Genomic DNA, 23338 nt, shown 5'->3' with positions numbered 1-23338 from the left:
ATCTGGATCTATGCAAATAATCCCAAATTGCAAAAGGATTGCAGAATATTTTCTTTTTTTTTAAACATTTCTTTAGTGTTACCCTGCCTTTATTATTTTTATAAAGAACTCAAGGCGGTGAGCCCCGGTAATACAGGCAAGTCCTCGACTTACAATGGTTCGTTTAGTGATCGTTCAAAGTTACAATGGCACTGGAAAAAGGAGACTTTATAGTTTTTTCACACCTAGGACCACTGTAAGCATCCCCACGGTGACGTGATCAAAATGTGGACATGCGGTTCAGTGGTGAGATTCAAATTTTTTTACTACCGGTTCTGTGGCCGTGGCCTGGTGGGCGTGGCAGGGGAAGGATACTGCAAAATCTCCAGTCAGAGGTGGGATTCTCCGGTTCTCCGAACTACTCAAAATTTCCCCTACCGGTTCTCCAGAACTGGTCAGAACCTGCTGAATATACCACCTCTGATGTGGTTGCTGGCTCCTATTTATGCCGGTTGCGCTGTCCCGGGGGGTTATGGCATCCCCTTTAGTGACCTTCTGGCAAGCAGAATCAGATTCTGGAAAGTCAGATTCACTTACCAACTTAACAACTGTAATGATTTGGTTAACGACCGTGGCGAGAAAGGTCATAAAATGGGAGAAAACTTGGCAATTTTCTTGCTTAGCGATAGAAATTTTGAGCTCGGTTCTGGTCATAAGTTGAGGGTTATCTGTAATCCAGGTAGCAATAGCAATGGCACCTAGATTTATATAGCACTTCACAGTGCTTTACAGCCCTCTCTATAAGCAGCTTACAGAATCAGCCTGTTGCCCCCAACAATCTGGGTCCTCATTTTACTGACCTCGGAAGGATGGAAGGCTGAGTCAACCTTGAGCCAGTCAGCATCGAACTTCCTGGCTGCTGGCAGAGTTAGTTTGCAAAACTGCATTACAACCACTGTACCACCATGGATTCCTCCTTCCCTCCCTCCCTTCCTATCTTCTTTCCTCCCTCCCTCCTTTCTCTGTTCTCCTTCCCTCCATTTCTCCTTCTCTTTCTCTTCACTTTGCGTTCTTTCCTTTTCTTCCTTCCTTCTTGCTTTCCTTCCTTCCTTCACAAGGAATAGCACTTAAGACTTATATGCTGCTTTACAGTGCTTTCACAGCCCTCTCTAAGCAGTTTACAGAGTCAGCCTCTTGCCCCCAACGATCTGGGTCCTCGTTTTATCGACCTCAGAAGGATGGAAGGCTACCTTGAGCCGGTCAGGATTGAACTTCCTGGCTGTGGGCAGAATTAGCCTGCAATACTGCATAACAACCACTGCACCACATGGATTCCTTTCTTCTTTCCTCCCTCCCTCCCTCCCTTCCTCTTTTCTCTGTTCTCCTTCCCTCCATTTCTCCCTCTCTTTCTCTTTACTTTGCCTTCTTTCCTTTCCTTTCCTTTCCTTTCCTTTCCTTTCCTTCCTTCCTTCCTTCCTTCCTTCCTTCCTTCCTTCCTTCCTTCCTTCCTTCCTTCCTTCCTTCCTTCCTTCCTTCCTTCCTTCCTTCTTTCCTTCCCTTAGACTTATAATACTTTTCAGCCCTCTCTAAGCAGTTTACAGAGTCAGCCTCTTGCCCCCAACAATCTGGGTCCTCATTTTACCGACCTCGGAAGGATGGAAGGCTGAGTCAACCTTGAGCCGGTCAGGATCGAACTGCCAAAATGCTGGCAGTTGGCACAATTAGCCTGCAGTACTGCATTTAACCACTGTGCCACAATGGCTCATCATGTTCCCTATTCGGCGATTTCTAATTGGAGGATTATTATGCTGGCTTTTCTGTTTCCCCCACGTTTTTTTTATTATCCTTAACACGATGCTGACCTTTTTCACAGGACAGCCGCCCTGTTTCCTCACCTTCCATCGACCTGTTTCCCAATTACTCCAACATCATTTCCCTCATCTGTCACCGCTAGTTCGGATTTTTCACATACAACCTGCATCACTTTTACAGTCGCTGGTATTTTTTTGAAAAAGGAAAACAGGTCAAGCACCGGAGAAATTGCCTGCAGAGATTGCTTGGCTGTGTTTTCTTTTTCTTTTTTTCTCACCACCCCCTCACCGAGCGGAGAGGTTGCTTCAACAAGTGAGGGGCGAGGAAGAAAACAAATCAACAAGCAATTTTTGTAGGCAATCTTTTCCACGCCCAGCTTAATTTTTTGTCTTTCCCACCACTCGAGAGATTGGAGAGGAAGGGATGTTAGGAGAGTAAACAAGCACGCAATGGGGAACGCATTGGGCTGCTTGTGCGATGCGTTTGCAGCTGCTAACTCATTGCTTTCTAATGTGAGTACAGGTAGTTCTCGACCTGTAACTGCAGTGGAGCCAGAGGTGGTATTCAACAGGTTCTGACCAGTTCTGGAGAACCGGTAGCGGAAACTATGAGTAGTTCGGAGAACCGGTGGTAACCTTCCCCTGTTGTGGGTAGCTGGCAGCAGCTGCAGATGGCTGAGGAGAGCGAGGACTCAGATGAGGGGCCAGGACCATTAGGGAGTGGACTGCTTCCTTCAGAGATTGTGGGGGCTGGCAGCATTGATGAGGAGGTTCCCGAGGAGTCTGTGCCAAGTGCGTGTGTGCGCAGGGTTGCTCGTAGGAAAGAACAATTACAGCAGCACGGGTGACTCGGGAGTAAGGCTGCAAGGTAATGGCCCCTCCTTCAAGAAGATTAAAAGCTAGCTGTGAATCGGACATTCTTTGGAGGAAGCAAAGACGTTTTGAAGCTCGGCCTCATGGACATTACAGTTGGTATTTGAAGACTCTTGTAAACTATTTCTTATCTTATACGTTGTTTTTTGGCAGGCTTATATGTTGTTTTTTTGGCTGGCTCTCTAAGCTAGCTGTGAATCGGACATTCTTTGCAGGAAGCAAAGATGTTTTGAAGCTCGGCCTCATGGACATTACAGTTGGTATTTGAAGACTCTTGTAAACTATTTCTTATCTTATACGTTGTTTTTTGGCAGGCTTATATGTTGTTTTTTTGGCTGGCTCTCTAAGCTAGCTGTGAATCGGACATTCTTTGCAGGAAGCAAAGACGTTTTGAAGCTCGGCCTCATGGACATTACAGTTGGTATTTGAAGACTCTTGTAAACTATTTCTTATCTTATATGTTGTTTTTTGGCAGACTTGAAAAAACTTGGCAAGCTAATTGTCGGAGCTAATTAGTTGGAAGCAGCCTTTTACCTGTGAAGAAACAGGATTCTTAGCTGAAACATAAAAAGGTTATACTGTTGCCTTTGTCTTGTGTTTGCTGTCTTGGAACCAGGTTTGGGTCAGAACATCCCCCAGGAGTGGGGAGGGAATGGAGATTTTTTCAGTATCCTTCCCCTGCCAGGTGTCAGGACTCCAACAAATCCACCCCCATTCAAATCATAAGTCTCTAGCCGCATCTCCGAGAAAAGAAAATTGATTTATTAGAAGTGGATATGTTGGTGTTGGCTGGATGCAGCCGATACTAAAATACACCATTCATTTTCCCCTTGACCCTAGTCTTCCTCCCACCCCCTGGATGTATATTCTCCAATGGGACACATCCATCGGCAAGAGTCATCAATCATGCTCTCCAGTAATTTTCTTGTGCTCCGACAACTTTGGGCTGTAGGGTGATTATCTAGGCCAGTGGTGGCTAATCTTTTTGGGCTCCCGTGCCAAAAATTGTGTGCGCACTTGCACGCTTGCGCTTGTGTGCCAGCACTCAGGAGGCAATGCCCCCATGCCTCTTACGCATGCGCGCACAATACCCACCTACACACCCACACACCCCTGCCAACCCCTTACCTGCACTGTGCCTCACAGCTGATTTTAGGCTGGTTTGAGGCCTTTTTCAGCCTCCCAGAGGCTTCAGGAAGGCTTCCGCAGGCTTGTCAGACCGAAAACTAGGCCCGTTTGGTCACTTCCGGTATTTCTGGAAAAACAGGAAGTGATGGAACGGGCCTAGTTTTCGGTCTGACAAGTCTGCGGAAGCCTTCCTCAAGCCTCTGGGAGGCTGAAAAAGGCCTCAAACCGGCCGAAAATCAGCTGTGAGATGTGCGCATGCCCAGTGAAGTATGTTTGCCTGCAGCACGTGTGCCATAGGTTCGCCATCACGGATTCAGGCACTTAAGGAATGCAGTATTTTCCCCCACTCCCTTTTTCTGGCAGTTAAAAACACCAAAGGAGTATCTTTTTAGTTGACACCACACCCACCAAACTACACGTACCAAACCACACCCACCAAGCCAGGCCCACAGAACCAGTAGTAAAAAATTTTTGAATCCCACCACTGAGTTACAGAGCCCCGAGTTTCTGTTGCTATGTGTGACATTTGTTAAGTGAATTTTGCCCCATTTAACGACCTTTCTGGCCACAGTTGTCCAGTCAATCACAGCAGTTGTTAAGTTGGTAATGAAGTTGCCAGGTAAATCTAACTTCCCCGTTGACTTTACTCGTCAGAAGGTCGCAACAGGGGATCTCGTGACCCACCAGGACGCCATCACAAATATGAGTCAGTGGCCAAGCGCCTGAATTTTGATCTTGTGACCATGGGGGTGAGGCAACGGTCGTAAGCGTGAAAAACAGCCATACATCACGTTTCCTGTGTCGTTGTAACTCTGAACCATCCCCAAACGAACTACCTGTATTTCCCCTTGTGTGCCTGCTTACTCTCTTGAAATCCCTTTCTCTCCAATGAGTATACATGCAAGCCTTCATTCTCCCATTATGCCACCATCGGGATAAGCATTCTCAGGGGATGTGCGGAAAAAGGTAAGCATCATCGCACTTTCCCACTTAGCGCAAGGGGGTGGGATTTCACCGGTTCGGACCGGTTCTATAGAACCGGTTGTTACGATTCTGCACAGTTCGGACAACTGGCAAATCGTGCCCCTGGCTGGCCCCGCCCCTCCCTGCCCAGTCAGTCCTTATCGCGCAGGTGCAACATCGTGCGCGTGCCCGACAACGCTGGCTGCATTCTTTCCTGCTCAGTCGCTCCTTAAAGTATTTCTTTCCCCCCACCAATGATCAGCTGTTCCTAGGATCAGCCGTGCTAGGATTCCCCTCGCTTACTTACTGGCTTTGCCCAGGAGGCTTCGCTGGGGCCCAGGAAAGCAAAAAATGGAGGAGGAGCACAGCAGCACCACCACCCCCGCCGCCCTCCATTTTTGGCCTTCCTGGGCCTCAGGGAAGCTTTCCGAGAGCAAAAATGCCCCCACAGGAGGCTTCCCTGCGGCTCAGGAGGGCCCAAAATGGAGCATGGGGGGGAGCTGTGCGCCCCCCCCCGTGCTCCATTTTTTCTTTCCTGAGCCCCAGGGAGCAAAAATAGCCCCCCCCCAAGAAGGCTTCCCTGAGGCCCAGTAGGCCCCAAAATGGAGCATGGGGGTGCTGCGTGCCCTGCCAGGCTCCATTTTTTCCCCTTCCTGGACCCCAGGGAAGCCTTTCTGGGAGCAAAAACACCCCCCAGGGCCCTTCCCTGAGGCCTACAAGGTCCAAAAATGGGGGAGTGTTCTGCTGCTGCAAAAAAAGCCACCCCCACCCAGTCACATGGCCGTGCCCGCCTGGCCACGCCGACAGAACCGGTTGTTACGAAATTTGAATCCCACCCCTGACTTAGCGACCACTTTGCTTAACAAAAGGGCTTCCAGCCCCAATTGCGGTCCCTAAATGAGGACCAGCTTTATGTTAAAAAAACAACAACAGCCTAAGAGCCTCTGTGGCGCAGTGGTTATTGTGCAGTACCGCAAGCTACTTCTGTCAGCCTACGGTTTGGCAGTTCAAATCCCACCAGGCTCAAGGTTGACTCTGCCTTCCATCCTTCCGAGGAGGGTAAAATGAGGACCCAGATTGTTGGGGGCAATATAAGCTGCTTAGAGAGGGCTTTAAAGCGCTGTAAAGTGGTATATAAGTCTAAATGCTATTGCTATGGCTATCACACCTAAGACAGAACCCTGGGTGACTCTGCTCGTTACACAACTTCATTGTGGAAAAAAAAAAAAGATCTATTTATTTCTACTCTCGGTTTTCCAGTCTTTAATCAATCAGTTAGCCAGCTGTTTTTGTTTTTAATTCCATGGCTGTTAAGCCGACTGAGAAAAATTTGATGAAGTACTATAACAAGGGCTTTATGAAAATCTTAAGTAGATGATCGTTCCTGGCTCTCCCGTAGACATCTGTTTATTGACACCCTCCAAAATAAAAGATTACAGATATTTCTCGACTTACCACCGATTCTTTCATGACCATTTAAAATTACAACGGCCCTGAAAACAGAGACTTAGGACTGATGTTCACACTTACGGCCAGTGCAGCATCTCTGTGACCAGGCGATCAAAATTCGAATTGCAATTGACTCATATTTATCATGGTTGCGGTGTCCCAAGGACACGTGATTCCCCCTTCTGATGAGCCAAGACCACAAGGAAGCCAGATTCACTTAACAGCGGGGTGACTCACTTATCAACCTGCAGCGATTCACTTAACAACTTCAGCAAGAAAGGTTGTAAAATGGAGCCAAGGTCACTTAACGATGGAAATTTAGGGCTCGTTTGTGGTCGTAAGTCAAGAGTCAGGGCTCCAGTAGTTACTCCCATTTAAATCATGAGTCTCTAGCCAGATTTTCAAAGCTTAAAGAAGATTTGTTAGGAGTAAACAAATGCCGGTGCTATTTGCGTGTAGCCGACTTTGAGACACATAATTCATTGTTACCCTTGACCAGGGGTGGGATTCAAATTTCTTAACAACCGGTTATCTGGGCGTGGCCCAATTTGTGGATGTGACTTGGTGGTCATGTGACTGACTGGGCGTGGCTTGCTGACTGGGCATGGCTTAGTGGTCACGTGACTGGCTGGGAGTGGCTTGTATGTAAATATTATAAATATTTGTGTAAATATTGCATTTTTTTTAAAAAAAGAGCAACTTTTACCCCAAATCAGGTAAAGCAAGCAGGCAGATTGAATTGCTCACAGAATCACAGATTCACTCAGAAATCTATCTATCTGCAATCTGCTACCTGAGTCTGCACTGAAAAATAGAAGCTTCAGTCCTAAGGAAAGTTCAGCTCTGCTTTTAGATTAGCTAAAAAGCAAGAAATCCAACAATTTCCTGCTTTCTAGCTAATCTAAATCTCCCGGCACAGCTGATAGTTGGAACAGCTGATGGTCGGGGGGGGGAAAATAGCAACTTACCAAACACAGACAAGTTGGATGGCACGCATGCCAGTAAGGAGTGAGTGGGCGGGGAGGGGAGGGGCCAGCCAGTGGTGCGATTTGCCGGTTCTCCGAACTGCACAGAATTATAACAACCGGTTCTATAGAACCGGTCTGACCAGGTAGAATCCCACCCCTGCCCTTGACCCTGGTTTCCCCCCGCCCCCTGGATGTATATTCTCCAATGGGACACATCCATAGCCAAGAGTCATAAATCATACTCTCCAGTTAGGATTTTGCGCAGCAGAAACTTTGGTTGCCTGGAAACTATCTATGAAAACATTTATGGAATGCAGTTTTGGTTTTGCAAGCTGCTGCGCTGCTTCCCCACTCCCTTTCTGCTGGCAACTCTAAAAGACCAGAGAAATATTTTATTAGTTGGCATCAAGAAGTACCTGTGCACGCCAATTTTGAGCACACGGGTTGCAAGTATGAGCGTCAGTCATAAGTCGCTTTTTCAATGCCGTTGCAACTTCAAACCATCACTAAAAAGAATGCTTCTGTGTTGAGAGCTATCCACACCTATCGCGTGTTTATTTTATTACGTCAGTCATAAGTCGCTTTTTCAATGCGTTGCAACTTCAAACCATCACTAAAAAGAATGCTTCTGTGTTGAGAGCTATCCACACCTATCGCGTGTTTATTTTATTACGTCAGTCATAAGTCGCTTTTTTCAATGCCGTTGCAACTTCAAACCATCACTAAAAAGAATGCTTCTGTGTTGAGAGCTATCCACACCTATCGCGTGTTTATTTTATTTATTTGTTTGTTCTTCCGGTGTTGGTTCAATTTATTTACCGCCTACCTACTGCCTCGCAAAATCTTCCCCAAGATTGGACTAAACTAATGAGGAATAAAACGTTCCCTTAAAGTCACGCCGGAAAAGGGCAGGAACACACGCATTTCAAACAGAAAGATTGTTCACAATGCAACAACTAATTAACATGAGGAGATTCAAGAGGCCTGCTTAATTTGGATATCCTTCTCCACTCACCCGTGCAAATTGTGTGTGTTTTTCCCCCCTAATATACTGCATAATTCATATTCTGTGCTTCCTCCTGAAGGAAGCCACAGAATTGTTAAGCAGCACAACCAGCTCGGATTTGTGGTTCCAGAGGAAATAACACAACAGCATTCTTCTGACTTTATACCTTTGTGACTAGATTCCACCCCCAAATCATCTTCATTTAACAACCCCATAATCCCTCGCAGGGTGGAGACTAGGCAACTGAATGCAGCCAGCAGAGTGTTTTAATGGCCGGATGCCCTTCCTGTCGCCAATGCGGAGTTTTCTTCAGCAGACACATTCTCAGTGTGCCCAGAGAGAGAAATATCTGCCTCTACCTAGGATCGAACTCATAGCCTCCTGAGGCGAGAGCTTTACCTCTAGGCCACCGCACCACTCCTGGTCGCCCCACAAAAGATAAATCAAGAAAAATCCCTCACGAAGGCTCAATATTTCACCTCAGATCAAGGAAGATCTTCATCAAAAGCCCTGAATTTATCTGGATGTCATGACTTCGATCTGGTCAATTCTGAGGGGTTCTTTTTGAAAATTTATTTTAATTTGGGGAATGAAGGATTCACTCAGGATAGCGGTGAACTCTGCTACAGGTAGTCCTCGACTTACGACCACAACTGAGCCCAAAATTCATGTTGCATTTGCTAAGTGAGTTTTGGCTCATTTTACGACCTTTCTTGCCACTGTTGTTAAATAGATCACTGCTGTTGTTAAAATTAGTTACCTGGTTGTTAAGCGAATCTGGCTTCCCCAGTGATTTGGCTTGTCAGAGGGTCGCAAAAGGGGATCACGTGACCCCGGGAAACTGCAACCGTCATAAATAGGAGTCAGTTGCCAAGTGTCTGAATTTTGATCATGGGACCACCGGGGATGCTGGAACGGTCATAAGTGTGAAAAAACGGGCATATGTCACTTTTTTCAGTGCCGTAGAAATTTTAAACGGCCACTAAACGAACTGTTCTAAGTTGAGGATGGCCTGGCATTGCCAACTTCTGAAATATTTTTTAATGTTGGTTTGATGTTAGCTAGTGTTCTGACCTAGGCTTCCTTAGAAAGCATAAACCACAATCTTAGTCCCAGCAAAACCTCTTTTATTTCCACGGCTGTAAATTATGTTCATTCGCAGCCTGCAAGGCTTCACAAACAGTCTTTCAGGGGAATGTTTACAAAAAACACTCAACTTATCACACTTGGAATGCGGCCAGAGAACCAATGGCCAGATGCAGGCAAAGCCAAACTAGACACAGAGTCAAACAGAACTTTTCAAAGCTTGAATCGACCAGACGAAGTCATTGCTTCCTGCAAAAGCTCACATCCCGTTTGCTCCTCTTTTATGCCCTATGGGAGGGGCCAATCATCTCCGAGGTGCGGCCTTACTCCTGAGTCAATCCTGCTTTCTCAATTGTTCTTGTCTTCTGGTAGCTCTGTGGATGCACAGGCTGGGAATCGGTTCCATAAGCTCCCCCACCACACTGCTGTCCAACTCCGAAGGCAGCTGATGACTACCAGCCTGCCCTGGCCCCATGTCTGCCTTCGATGCAGAGCCCTCGTCCGTGCCTTCCTCAGCCTCCAAGACTGGCCCAGGTTCCTCCCCAACCTCCTTGCTCTTGTCCGGCTCTGCTGCCAGCTCTGTCAGCCACCAGCAGGCCACAACAGTTACAACGTGTGTATTGTTGTGGTTAGCTGGCAGCAGGTGCGGACGGCTGAGGAGAGAGAGGACTCAGATGAGGGGCCAGGACCATTAGGGAGTGGACTGCTGCCTTCAGAGATTGTGGGGGCTGGCAGCAGCGATGAGGAGTTTCCCGAGGAGCCTGTGCCAAGTGCGCGTGAGCACAGGGCTGCTCGCAGGAAAAAGCAGCTACAACAGCATGGGCGACTCGGGAGTAAGGCTGCAAGGTAATGGCCCCTCCTTCAAGAAGATAAAAGCCAGCTGTGAAACAAACATTCTTTGCAGAAGGCAAAGACGTTTTGAAACTCTTGCCTCGTGGACATTCCAGTATCCTGAGTTTGTATTTGAAGATTCTTACTTTGCAAATTATTTCTTGTCTCTTACCTTTTGGCAAGTCTCGCACAGTTTGGCAAGGCTTATCACAGCTAATTATTTTGCAGAAGCATTAAAAGGTTTCTGGTCCCTTTGGATTGCGTTTGATTTGTTGGAAAGGGGCGTGGGTCAGAACACTGTCCGGCTCTGCTGCCAGCTCCCCGGGTCACAACAGCTAGATGATCCGAAAATTAGAATTTGGTCAAAAACAATCAATTATGTAAGCTGTGATTCTGTCCTCACCAACTTGCCTTGTTTTTATGGATACTGAAGAGGGGAAGTTTTGATCATGTGACAATGGATGCCATCTGAATTTCTAGACAGCCCCACCAAGACCCCCGTTCTGAAAACTGTGGGTCACTCAGAGGTATCTTTCTCGGTTTCTATGTCATATTTCTAAATTTGGTCTCAAACCCTCATGCCAAAAATATTCTTTCTTAGGTGTATATGTAATGCAGACAGAGAGAAATTCAAAATTACCAGGGTCTTTCAAGGTCAGCTAGCCCAGCCTCCTATTCTCAGTGGGAAAACATAGGCAATCTCGATCAACTCCTTCAGTTATAATCCCCACAGTTTAAGATTTTTCAAGAGACCAAAAATCAGCCCACCCCTCCCTAATTTAAGCCTGTTGTGCAGTCCTCTCATTTTCTTCCTCCTTCATCTTTCCTGGTTCTTCTCCTCTACTACTGTTTCTTTTCGTTTTCTATTTCCTATCTTCCCTCCCTTCCTTCCTTCCTTCCTTCCTTCCTTCCTATCTTCCTTCCTTCTTTCTTTCCTTCTCGTTCCTATCTCCTTTTCTTCCTTACATCCTTCCACTTCCCATCTCCTCCCTTCTTCTTTCTCATTCCCATTTTCTTCCTCCCTCCCACTCCTCCCTCCCTCCCTCCCTGTCCTCTTCTTTCCCATCTCCTCCCTCCTTCCCTCCTTCCTCCCTTCCTTCTTTCTCATTCCCACCCCCTACCCTCCTTCCTCCTTTCGTTCCTCACTCCCTGTCTCCTCCTTTCTCATCTCCTTCTTTTCTTATCCTCTCCTCCCTTCTTTCCCTCCTTCCTTCTCTCTCATTCCCATCTCCTTCCTTCCTTCGTCCCTTCCTTTTTCTCATTCCCCTCCTCCCTCCCTCATTCTTCCCACTCCTCCCTCCCTTCCTGTCCCCTTCTTTCCCATCTCCTTCCTTCCTTCTCCTTCCCACCTCGCTCCCTCCATCCCTCATTCCTCCCTCCTCCTCTCATCTCCTCCCTTTCCCTCCTTCCTTCTTTCTCATTCCCATCTCCTCCCTTCCTATTTTTTCCTTTTTCCTTCCTTCCTACCTCCCTCTTCTCCCTCCCTCCTTCTTTCCCATCTCCTTCCTTCCTTCTCCTTCCCATCTCCTCCCTTCTTTCCTTCCTTCCTTCTTTCTTTCTCATTCCCATCTCCTCCTCCCTCCTCCCTATTTTTTCCTTTTTCCTCCCTCCCTCCCTCACTCCCTGTCTCCTCATTTCCCATCTCCTCCCTTCCCCTCCTTCCTTCTTTCTCATTCCCATCTCCTTCCTTCCTTCCTCTCTCCCTTCCTATTTTTACCTTTTTCCTTCCTATCTCCTCCCCATCTCCTTCTTTCCCCTCCCTTCCCTCCTCTTTCCATTCCCATCTCCTTCTTCCTCCTTCCTTCCTTCCTTCCTCTCTCCTTCCTATTTTACTTTTTCCTTCCTTCCTATCTCCTCCTCCTTCTTTCCCATTCTCCTTCCCCTCCTTCTTCTTTCTCATTCCCATCTCCTTCCTTCCTTCCTTCCTTCCTTCCTTCCTTCCTTCCTTCCTTCCTTCCTTCCTTCCTTCCTTCCTTCCTTCCTTCCTTCCTTCCTTCTCTCCCCTTCCTATTTTTACCTTTTTCCTTCCTTCCTATCTCCCTCCCCATCTCCTTCTTTCCCATCTCCTCCCTTCCCCTCCTTCCTTCTTTCTCATTCCCATCTTCCTTCCTTCCTTCCTTCCTTCCTTCCTTCCTTCCTTCTTCCTTCCTTCTTTCTCATTCCCATCTCCTTCCTTCCTTCCTTCCCTCCTTCCTTCTTTCTCATTCCCATCTCCTTCCTTCCTTCCTTCCTTCCTTCCTTCCTTCCTTCCTTCCTTCCTTCCTTCCTTCCTTCCTTCTTCCTTCCTCTCTCCTTCCTATTTTACCTTTTTCCTTCCTTCCTATCTCCCTCCCCATCTCCTTCTTTCCCATCTCCTCCCTCCTCCTTCCTTCTTTCTCATTCCTCTCCTTCCTTCCTTCCTTCCTTCCTTCCTTCCTTCCTTCCTTCCTTCCTTCCTTCCTCCCTTCCTATTTTACTTTTTCCTTCCTTCCTATCTCCCTCTCCATCTCCTCTCCTCCCCTCCTTCCTTCTTTCTCATTCCCATCTCCTTCCTTCCTTCCTTCCTTCCTTCCCTCCTTCCTTCTTTCTCATTCCCATCTCCTTCCTTCCTTCCTTCCTTCCTTCCTTCCTCCTTCCTTCTTTCTCATTCCCATCTCCTTCCTTCCTTCCTTCCCTCCTTCCTTCTTTCTCATTCCCATCTCCTTCCTTCCTTCCTTCCTTCCTTCCTTCCTTCCTTCCTTCCTTCCTTCCTTCCTTCCTTCCTTCCTTCCTCTCTCCCTTCCTATTTTTACCTTTTTCCTTCTTTCCCATCTCCTCCCCCTCCTTCCTTCTTTCTCCTTCCCATCTCCTTCCCATCTCCTCCATCCCTTTCTATTTTTTCCTTTTTCCTCCCTCCCTCCCTCCCTTCCCATGCTCCTCCCTCCTCTCCTTTATGTTTTCCAGACAGCCCCTCCTCATACAATATCCTCTGCACCAACCACGCTCTGACCCTGACCTCCAATTTGCTCCTGAGGATGCCTGGATTAAGAAGAGAGGCAGCCAACAACACCTGGGAACTGGCGGTCAATGCCTTTCCTAGAAAAATAGCTTCAGTGAAGCGTCCCACCCGTCTAAATAAATTGAGAGAGGCTCTCCCACCTTGCTGGCTCCAGGGAGTAAGTGCAATTTCACGTATGGATCAGCCAGTACATTATGGTCCATCGGCTTCAGGCCCTGAAGAGAAAGAGAGAAAGAAACAGATTATAAAGGGGGAAATTCCAGCTGCTATCAATCTAACCCTCCCTCATCTTCTTTGTTATTCAGAACCTGTGGTTTCTCCCGCCTGATTTATTCCAGGCAAAGCCAATTTATCCGCTCCTGTTTACACAACGCATTCGTGTCTGTCTAATGATGATGCCAGCCACCTTCCTAGAGCTGGCTGTGATCGTGCCAAGGGGGAGTCGGTTAAAGACACACAAGCCCTGGGCTTAAGAAAGGCTGGGACAGGGCAGGAGCACCAAGTCCCGATTTAATGCTGGAATTGGAGATGTCTAGTTTGATGAAAAGAAGAAGTAGGGGTGACATAATAGCAGCATTCCAGTACTTGAGGGGCTGCCCCAAAGAAGAGGGAGTCAAGCTACTCTCCAAAGCATCTGAAGGCTGGACAAGAAGCAAAGGATGGGAATTAATCCAGGAGAGAAGCGACCTAGAACTAAGGAGGAATTTCCTAACCGTGAGTGGAACACGATCAGGGTCAGCGGTCCAGAAAACTTCAACTCCAGTAAATAACTCAGAGACAGACATGTTCTCAAAGTTTCCTTTTCTTAGAGTAGTAGACCGATACTTGAATACAGCTCATCAGTCTGGAACCCGCATTACGTTATATAAATACAATTGAGAAAGTCCAGAAATATTTCACAAGAAGAGTTCTCCACTCCTCTACTCGTTGCAGAATACCTTATGTCACCAGATTTGAAATTCTAAGACCTAGAAAACCTTGAACTACACCGTCTTCGGTCTGATCTAAGTATGGTATATAAAATCATACATTGCAATGTCCTAACTGTCAATGAATACTTCAGCTTCAACCATAACAACACAAGAGCACACAATAGATACAAACTCAAGGTTAATCGCACCAAACTTGATTGCAGGAAATATGACTTCAGCAACAGAGTGGTCAATGTCTGGAATACTCTACCTGACTCTGTGTTTTTTTTCCCCAAACCCCAAAAACTTTAATCTTAGACTGTCTACTATTGACCTCACCCAGGGGTGGGATTCTACCAGTTCGCACCAATTCGCTAAAACCGGTTGTTAACATTCTAAGCAGTTCGGAGAACCGGTTGTTAGAAGAAATTACTGGACTAATCCTGTAAGGAAGGAAGGAAGGAAACATTCTGGTGTTGCTTACACAAACTGCCTCTCCTATAACCCTTATTACATTCTTGGCAGGACTAGACTTCCTGTCTCAGGAACTTCTCTGGAGTTTTTTTCCCCTCCTTTGCTGGTACTTTGCTTGTTTGGAGTGACCATTCAAAGTTACAATGGCACTGAAAAAAGTGACTTATGACCATTTTTCACACTTACGACTGTTGGAGCATCCCCATAGTCATGAGAGGCCAGGCGAGGAGATGCGTGCCTCAATGTGAGTGATGTTGAGTTGGCCACGCCCAGCCAGTCACGTGACCACCAAGCCACGCCCACCAACTAAGCCACGCTCACAGAACCGGTTGTTAAAAAATTTGAATCCCACCCCTGACCTCACCCCTTTCCTAAGAGGCCTGTAGGGGGCGTGCATAAGCGCACCAACGTGCCTACCGTCCCTGTCCTATTGTTTCTTTTATTTTTCTTATATGTACCCATTTCATGTATTCATAACTATGTTTATACTTATACATATTATCTTATAATTGCTTGACAAACAAACAAACAAATAAATAAATAAATTAGAGTAGTAAACTGGCACATCTGGGAAATCCCAAATCTGAAAATTCCAGGTTTCCCTCCAACAAGTAAAAAATTACAAATCCACCCTCTGCACCCCCGATTCCATCTCTATCCGTCCCAACTTGAGATGTCCTCTCAACACCTAGAGTCCTGCGTTGAGTTTTGTTCACCACATTATAAAAAAGATGTTGAGACTCTAGAAAAAGTGCAGAGAAGAGCAACCAGGATGTTTAGGGGACTGGAGGCTAAAACATATGAAGAACGGTTGCAGGAATTGGGCATGGCTGGTCTAGGGAAGAGAAGGACCAGGGGAGACATGATAGCGGTCTTCCAATATTTGAGGGGCTGCCAAAGAAAGGAGGAAGGGGTCAAGCTATTTTCTAAAGCACCCAAAGGCCAGACAAGGAATAATGGATGGTAACTGAACAATGAGAGAGATTCAATCTAGAAATAAGGAGAAACTTTCTGACAGAACAATCAACCCATGGAACAGAAGTTGCCCTTGGAAGTTGTGGGAGCGCCATCACTTGAGACTTTCAAGAAGAGGTTGGACTGCCATTTGTCAGAAAGGGTGTAGGGCCTCCTGCTCGGGTGGTGGTTTGGACTAGATGACCTATAAGGTCCCTTCCAACTCTGATTTTCTGTTACTTAGGTGCAGAAAGAACATGACCTTTACTTAGAAGAAGAATGCTACTATGTCTAACCACATACACTCCAAGAAATTCCCCCGTCCCATTTTCCCAGGTTTATGACACACCCTGGGAGGAGGGGGGAAAACAGAGTCATAGGTGGGCAGTAAATTACATAGGCCAGAGCTGATTGCACTTTTGAAAAGTGCCGGACATGTTGCTCCTAATAAATAATTTGATTTCTTTTGAAACTTGGCTCGAGGCTCATGAATTAATTAGGGCATCCGTCGGAACCCTGACAAAGAGATTGGACAACCATTAGCCTGAAATGGTATAGGGTTTCCTGCCTAAGCAGGGGGTTGGACTAGAAGATCTCCAAGGTCCCTTCCAATCCTGTTATTCTATTCTAACAACCCAGTTCAGAGAAAGCATCCGCAATAGGTATATTATCTAACAAAATGAAATTCAGGGGAGAGAAAAGTCAGGATTTACAGTCAGGCGAGAGAAACCAAATGTACAGGAACAGATTAAGTAAAACTTGGTTCAATAGCAGTAACTGGGAGAGGGATCTTGGAGTCCTGATTGCTTATTGTACCCTATGACTATTATTAAGTGTTGCACATTATGATTCTTGATTCTTGACTCTTGATGAATGTATCTTTTCTTTTATGTTCACTGAGAGCATTTGCACCAAGACAAATTCCTTGTGTGTCCAATCACACTTGGCCAATAAAGAATTCTGTTCTGTTCTATTCTATTCTATTCTATTCTATTCTATTCTATTCTATTCTATTCTATTCTATTCTATTCTATTCTATTCTATTCTAGTTGTGGTTAGCTGGCAGCAGGTGCAGATGGCTGAGGAGAGCCAGGACTCTGATGAAGGGCCAGGACTATCAGGGAGTGGACGGCTGCCTTCAGAGATTGTGGGGGCTGGCAGCAGTGATGAGGAGGTTCCCGAGGAGCCTGTGCCAAATGTACGTGCAGGAAGAATTGCTCGGAGGAAAGAACAATTACAGCAGCACAGGCGACTCGGGAGTCAGGCTGCAAGGTCATGGCCCCACCCTCAAGAGGATAAAAGCCAGCTTTGGAAAAGCGTTCTTTGCAGACAGCAAAGAAGCTCTGAAGCTCAACTGGTGGACATCTTAGTTCATGTTTGGAGGATCTTGTAAATTAGTTCTTATCTCTGGGTTTTTGGCAGCCTTGACAAACAACTTGGCAAGGCTCTTTCTTGTTGGGGCTAATTAGTGGAAAGCAGCCTTCAGAACAGAATTCGTTATTAAACCTTAAAAGGTGGGGGATGCTGCCTTTGTCTGTATTTGCTCATTGGGAACCCGGTTGGGTCAGAACAATTCTATTCTATTCTATTCTACTCAACTCATAAAATATTTCTATGGTCTTTTTAGAGTTGCCAACAGAAAGGGAGGGGGGAGCAGTGTGGCAGCTTGGAAACCGAAAGTGCATTCCATAAATGTTTTCAAAGATAGTTTCTAGGTGACCAAAGTTTCTGCCATGCAAAATTCTAACTGGAGAGCATGATTGATGACTCTTGGCTATGGATGTGTCCCATTGGAGAATATGAATTATGATACACCCAGGGGGTGGGGGGGAAACCAGGGTCAAGGGTGACAATGAATGATGTGTCTCAGAGTCGGCTACACCCAGGCAGTGCCGGTGTCAACTCAAAAAGATTTCTCCGGTCTTTTAGAGTTGACAGAAGAAAGGGAGTGGGGGAAGGAGTGCATTCCTTAAATGCTTCATAGCCTTTGATCATCTTAGTTGCTCTTCTTTGCACTTTTTCCAAAGTCTTGACATCTTTTTTGTAATGTGGTGACCAAAACTGGATGTAATATTCCAGGTGTGGCCTTACTGAGGCTTTACAAAGTGGTACTAATATTGCACGTTATTTTGATTCTGTGCCTCTGTTTAGACAACCAGCGATTCCATTCGCTTTTTTTGGCTGAAGCAGAATTCACACCCCAGTTATTCTTATGGTAGCAAATTTTCGCTTTGTTCCAACTCTGCAATTAATTCCTGGCTTTAAACAATGGAGGGATTTCTTCAGCTACCAAATTACAGGGGCCTTTGATGTGGGATTGCTATGTTTTTGTGCAAACCTTCACTTTTTTGGTCCCACCATCGTGGCCGATGGCCAACAGAGGAAAAAAAAAAAACCTACCTGGTTTGCAATTCCCAAACTCTACTGCAATAATTTGCAAACAAAACCTCCAAACTTTGGAAATCTCCTGTTTTTAGGCTGCCAAAGGCTCCGGAGGCTCGAGAATCAATCTCGACTGGGAGTTAATACAGAATAAACGGAGTTGGAAGGGACCTTAGAGGCCATCTAGTCCAGCCCCCCCTCCATCCAAGCAGGAATTACATTTAGGCAAGAAAAACCAAATGCACAGGTACGGAATAGGTGGTACCTGGAACAATAGCAGTAACTGCAAGAGGGATCATGAATTCCTAGTGGACAATCACTCGGATATGAGCCAGCAGTGTGTGGCAGCTGCCCAAAAAGCCAATGTAATCCTAGGCTGAGCTAATAGAGGGATAGAATTAAAATCACATGAAGTGTTAATACCGCTTTATAAGACCTTGGTAAGGCTACATTTAGAATTCTGCATCCAGTTTTGGTCGCCACGATGTAAATCTGTTGTTGAAACTCTGGAAAGAGTGCAGAGAAAAGCAACCAAGAGGATTAGGGCAGGGGTCCCCAACCACCGGTCCCCGGACTGGTACTGGTCCGTGGATCATTTTTTACTGGGCCGCAAAGCTTGGGCGCCGCCATCTTGTTTCGACGGCGTTTCCGGGTTTTCGGTTGCTTCCGGGTTTTCGGTTGGAAAGTGCTTCCGGGTTTTCAGTTGGAAAGTGGCGTTTGGGTGCTCGCACCTTAGTTTCGTTGAAGGGGGGGGCGGCTTCGAACGAAGAGCCGTCCCAATGGCGGTGGAGTCTCGCGTTACTCAGGTACCGGTCCGTGGAAGAATAAATAATCCTGAAACTGGTCCGTGGTTCAAAAAAGGTTGGGGGCCACTGGATTAGGGGACTGCAGCAGAGGTAGTATTCAGCCGGTTCTGACCGGTTCTGGAGAACTGGTAGCAGAAATTTTGAGTAGTTCGGAGTTCAATCCCATCTGTGACTGGCTCCCTCCCCATCTATTCTCTGCCTCCCATTGAGTCCCAGCTGATCGGCTGGGTCTTCTTTGGTTGCCCTGCACAGGAGAACGGAGCTGGAAAGCAGGTTAGTGGGGTGGGGAGGGAAGGGGGATTTTGCAGTATCCTTCCCTTGCCACACCCACCAAGCCACACCCACAGAACCGGTAGTTTTAAAATTTTGAATCCTACCACTGGACTGGAGGTCAAAACATATAAAGAACAGTTGCTGGAATTGGGTTTGTTTAGTAGCTTAATGAAAAGAAGGACCAGGGGAGACATGATAGCCGTCTTCCAGTATTTGAGGGGCTGCCACCAAGAAGAGGGGGGTCAACTTATTTTCCAAAGCACCAGAAGGGCATGACAAGAAACAACAGATGGAAACTAACCAGGGAGAGAAGCAACCTGGAATTAAGGAGAAAATTCTTAAGAGTGAGGACAATCAACCAGTGGAACAGCTGGCCACCAGAAATTGTGGGTGCTTCATCACTGGAGGTTTTTAAGAAGAGACTGGACAGTCACTTGTCTGAAATGGTACAGGGTTCTCCTGCTTGAGCAGGGGGCTGGACTAGAAGACCTCCAAGGTCCCTTCCAAGGTTCTTTTCTGATTCTGATGATTCTGATATGTGCAACGTGTCAGGTAGAGAGGAAGGAAATGTAACAACGCATATTCAGAATTACTAAAGCGCTTCAATAAAAGTTTTGCAAAAGTCTGTCTCCCCTAGTCTGGCTCTGATTGGCTTCTGTGCCAGGCTGAACCAATTTTCGTACCACAGTTACTACCGTTGAGCCAGGTACCACCTATTCTATATTTCTATTTTTCTGTTTTGGTTTTTCTTGCCTAAATGCAAAAGCTGACATGAACCTTTACACCAGAGGTGGGGAGCTATGGCCCTTTAATGACTTCTGGATTTCAACAGTACAGAATAATAAAAAAACAAGGACAAATAGGCTGAAAAACAGCTTCTATCCCAGGGCAGTAGCTAGATTGAATTCTGCTGTATAGTGCAGTGTTGGTGTGGTGTCGGGGGTTTTCGGTTCAATGTGTGAAGGATGTGTGTTTGTGTTTATTTTCATGGTCATGGTCATGATGTGCACTGAAGATGGTGTTTGATTTCATTGTACGAGGTGCAATGACAATACAGTAAACGATTCCTGGCTCTGGAATTCTGGGAGTTGAAGTCCACAAGTCATCAAAGGGCCATAGTTCCCCACTTCTGCTTTACACAGAAACAGAATAACAGAGTTGGAAGGGACCTTGTAGGTCATCTAGTCCAACCCCCTCACTCAAGCAGGAGACCCTGCACCATTTCTGACAGATGGTGGTCCAGTCTCTTCTTGAAAGCCTCCAGTGATGAAGCTCTCCATGACATACATCCAAGGATGCCAGCTGAAGTTCACGAGAACTTCTAAAAATATCTATGGAGATACTCAGTCATCCAGGTTGTCCCGAAGGTGCTTTTGCAAGAGGCAACTGGACTTTCTGAGTTTTGTTTGAAAACGCTTCTCATTACTTCTTTACAGATTAACAGAGTTGGAAGGGACCTTGTAGGTCATCTAGTCCAACCCCCTCACTCAAGCAGGAGACCCTACACCATTTCTGACAGAGGGCAGTCCAGTCTCTTCTTGAAAGCCTCCAGTGATGAAGCTCCCACAACATCCGAAGGCAACTTCTGTGGTTGTTTCTCCCTGACAGGAAATTTGTCCTTATTTCCGGGTTGAATCTCTCCTGAATAAGTTTCCATCCATTCTTCCTTGTCTGGCCTTCGGATGCTTTGGAAAATAGCTTGACACCCACCCACCCCTCCTCTCTGTTGGCATCCCCTCAAATATTGGAAGGCTGCTACCTTCAGAAGTTGTGGGAGCTTCATCACTGGAAGCTTTCAAGAAGAGACTGGACTGCCATCTGTCGGAAATGTTGTAGGGTTTCCTGTTTAAGGGGGGTTGGACTAGATGACCTACAAGGTCCCTTCCAACTCTGTTAATCTGTATCTGCATGCTTCCCCTCTCTTCACTAGACTAGCCATGCCCAGTTCATGCAACTGTTTATCGTATGTTTTAGCCTCCAGTCCCCTCATCATCCTGGTTGCTCTTCTCTGCACTTTTTCTAGAGTCTCAAACTGGATGCAGTACTCTAGTTGTGGCCTTACTAAGGCTTTATAGAGTGTAGTATTAATGCCTCCCTTGATCTCGATTGTATCCCTCATTGGCTTTTTTGGCTGCTGCCGCACACGGCTGGCTCCTATTTAGCTGCTTGTCCACTAAGACTCCAAGATCCCTCTCCCAGTTCCTGCTATTGAGCCTGGTTCCACCCAGTCTATATGTGTCCTTTTGGTTTTTCTTGCCTAAATGTAAGACTTTCCTTTTCTCTACGTTGAATTTCATTTTGTTGGATAGGGCCCAGGGTTCAAGTCTGCCAAGATCCATTTGGATCTTGAGCCTATTTAGGGCTGTGATGGCAAACCTTGGCACTCGTGCCAGAGGTGGCATGCAGAGCCCTCTCTGTGGGCACGCACACCATCGCCAGCTGCTCTTCTAGTTTTGGGCCAGATGGCTTTCGCGGGCGCTGGAGCACCAGAAAATAACCCGAAAATCAGCCAAAAATCAAGTTGTTTTTCAGGCCATTTTTCAGGCTGTTTTTTGGGGGCAAAAATGGCTGGAAAATGGCCTGAATATGCCCCAGAAATGGCCTGAAAATGGCCCCAAATGGTCCAAAAATGGCCCATAAAACAGCCCCCCAAATGGCCAAAAGACAGGTATGCGTGCACCAGTCAGCTGGTCTTCAGTTTTCCGGCGCTCCGGCACACACACCTGCAGGGGTGCATGCACACACATTCCGTTTTGGGCACTCGTTGCCGAAAAGGTTCGCCATCATTGTTCTAGGGTGTTGGCTATTCCTGCCAGCTTAGTATCACCCGCAAATTTGGTAAGTTTCCTCTTCTAGTCCCTCATCTAAGTCGTTTCCGAAAAGCTGCTGGACCAAATTCCTCCGGATCATTTTTTGCTCGCAGAAACGCACCTGGCCGTCAACCCACAAACTTCTGCATTGAAATTCTGCGCACACAGGCGGGGAGAACACGGTGGCTGAGTTTCCTTCCAGCTGTTCAGGTTAAGTTCTCCTCCGCCCCACGACGGCTCGGCGGTGAAAAAAAATGAAAGCTTCACGGCAAAGCCAGCTTTTGACGAAGCATTCAAAAAAGTGAGAATAAAAGCTTTTGAGGCCCGTGTCGCATTGCCGAAAGCATTAAAAAACGCCAGGCGCCAGAGCGGTGTGCTTTTCAGCTCCATTTTTTTTCCCCCTTGCGGGATAATTTGGCTGGATCCTCTTTGAATGAAACTCTCCAAGGAGGGGGGAAGGGCGGGTATCATCTGAGTCACACCGATTTCCTTTCAACGCACACCTACACACAAAGACAGCAGTGGTGCCCATGTGCCGGCGTGCGCACAGTTGAACAGCCTTGCCATCATTTTTATAATCGCATCTGGCCGTCACATTCACAAGGAAAAACAGAAAGAATTCATGAACCTTTCATCTGGAATTGAAGAGGAACGGAAGAGACTTGGCTAAGCAGGAAGAGGACGTGGTCTTTTAGAAGCCTTGACTTACAACCATTCCGTTTAGGGACTGTTCAACGTTGCAACGGCACGGGGAAAAAAAAGAAACGTATCTTTAGTCCTCACGCTTCGGACGGTTGAACTACAGGAAATCCTCGACTTACTTGCACGAGCCAGAAAGAGGGCTGTGAAAATACCGACAGACCCCTCGCATCCCGGACATAAACAGTTTCAACTTCCATCCTCAAAATGACACTATATAGCCGTGATGGCGAACCTAGGGCACGTGTAGCACAGGTGGCACGCAGAGCCATTTGTGCGGGCACGCAAGCCTCAGCCAAACTTACCTGCACTGCGCATGTGCGCGCCTCCCAGCTGATTTTTGGCCTCCTGGAGGCTCCGAAGGAAGCCTCTGCAGCCTCGGGAGGCTGAAAAAATGGGCCTTCCGGGAAATACCGGAAGTGTTGAACGCGGCCTGTTTTCAGCCACCCAAGACTCCAGAGGCTCCCCAGAGGCGAAAATGGCCTCCCCCAGGCTCCAGAGACTCTCTAGAGGCTGAAAACAGGGACTTTGGTATTTCCGGAAGGCCCACTTTTTCAGCCTCCCGAGGCTGCAGAGGGTTCCCGGGAGGGCAAAAACAGCCTCAAGCGGGCAGAAAATCAGCTGGGTAGGTAAACGCATGTGCAGTGCAGGTAAGGGGGCAGGGCAGGGGTGTTGCATGCGCGAGGGGGCAGGGCGCATCGCATTGTGGGTGCCGGCATGCACGCGCTTTCGGCACACCACAACAAAAAGGTTCGCCATCGCTGCTATATAGGCAGGGGTGGGCTTCCAAAATATTAGCAACTGGTTCTCTGCCCGCTTGCTGGGTAGGCGTGGCCATGATGGGCCTAGTCAGCCTCCTGCACCACACCCGAGCTCCGGAGGTTTTCCTCGAGCCTCCGGGAGGGCGAAAATGGCCTCCCCAGGCTCCGGAGGCCCTCCGGAACTTCCAGAAGGCCCA

General features: G+C 47.1%; 1 protein-coding gene across 1 annotated transcript in view; it reads right to left on the bottom strand.

The window, feature by feature from the left end:
* The window catches only part of DOC2B (double C2 domain beta), a 142663-nt gene that overhangs the window by 66286 nt on the left and 53039 nt on the right, over positions 1 to 23338 (bottom strand). Inside the window, exon 4 of the mRNA XM_087972319.1 lies at positions 13212 to 13286. Within this exon, the coding sequence (XP_087828445.1) occupies positions 13212 to 13286 (75 nt within the window). The remainder of the gene's footprint in view (positions 1 to 13211; positions 13287 to 23338) is intronic.

Source organism: Notechis scutatus, chromosome 1 (genome assembly GCF_049901735.1).
Source record: "Notechis scutatus isolate UNSWTSFEM ecotype Mainland chromosome 1, rNotScu1.2, whole genome shotgun sequence".
In the NCBI taxonomy this organism is placed as follows: Eukaryota; Metazoa; Chordata; class Lepidosauria; order Squamata; family Elapidae; genus Notechis; species Notechis scutatus.
Note: the sequence above shows the minus strand (reverse complement) of the source record. Positions and strands in the feature narration are given on the sequence as shown.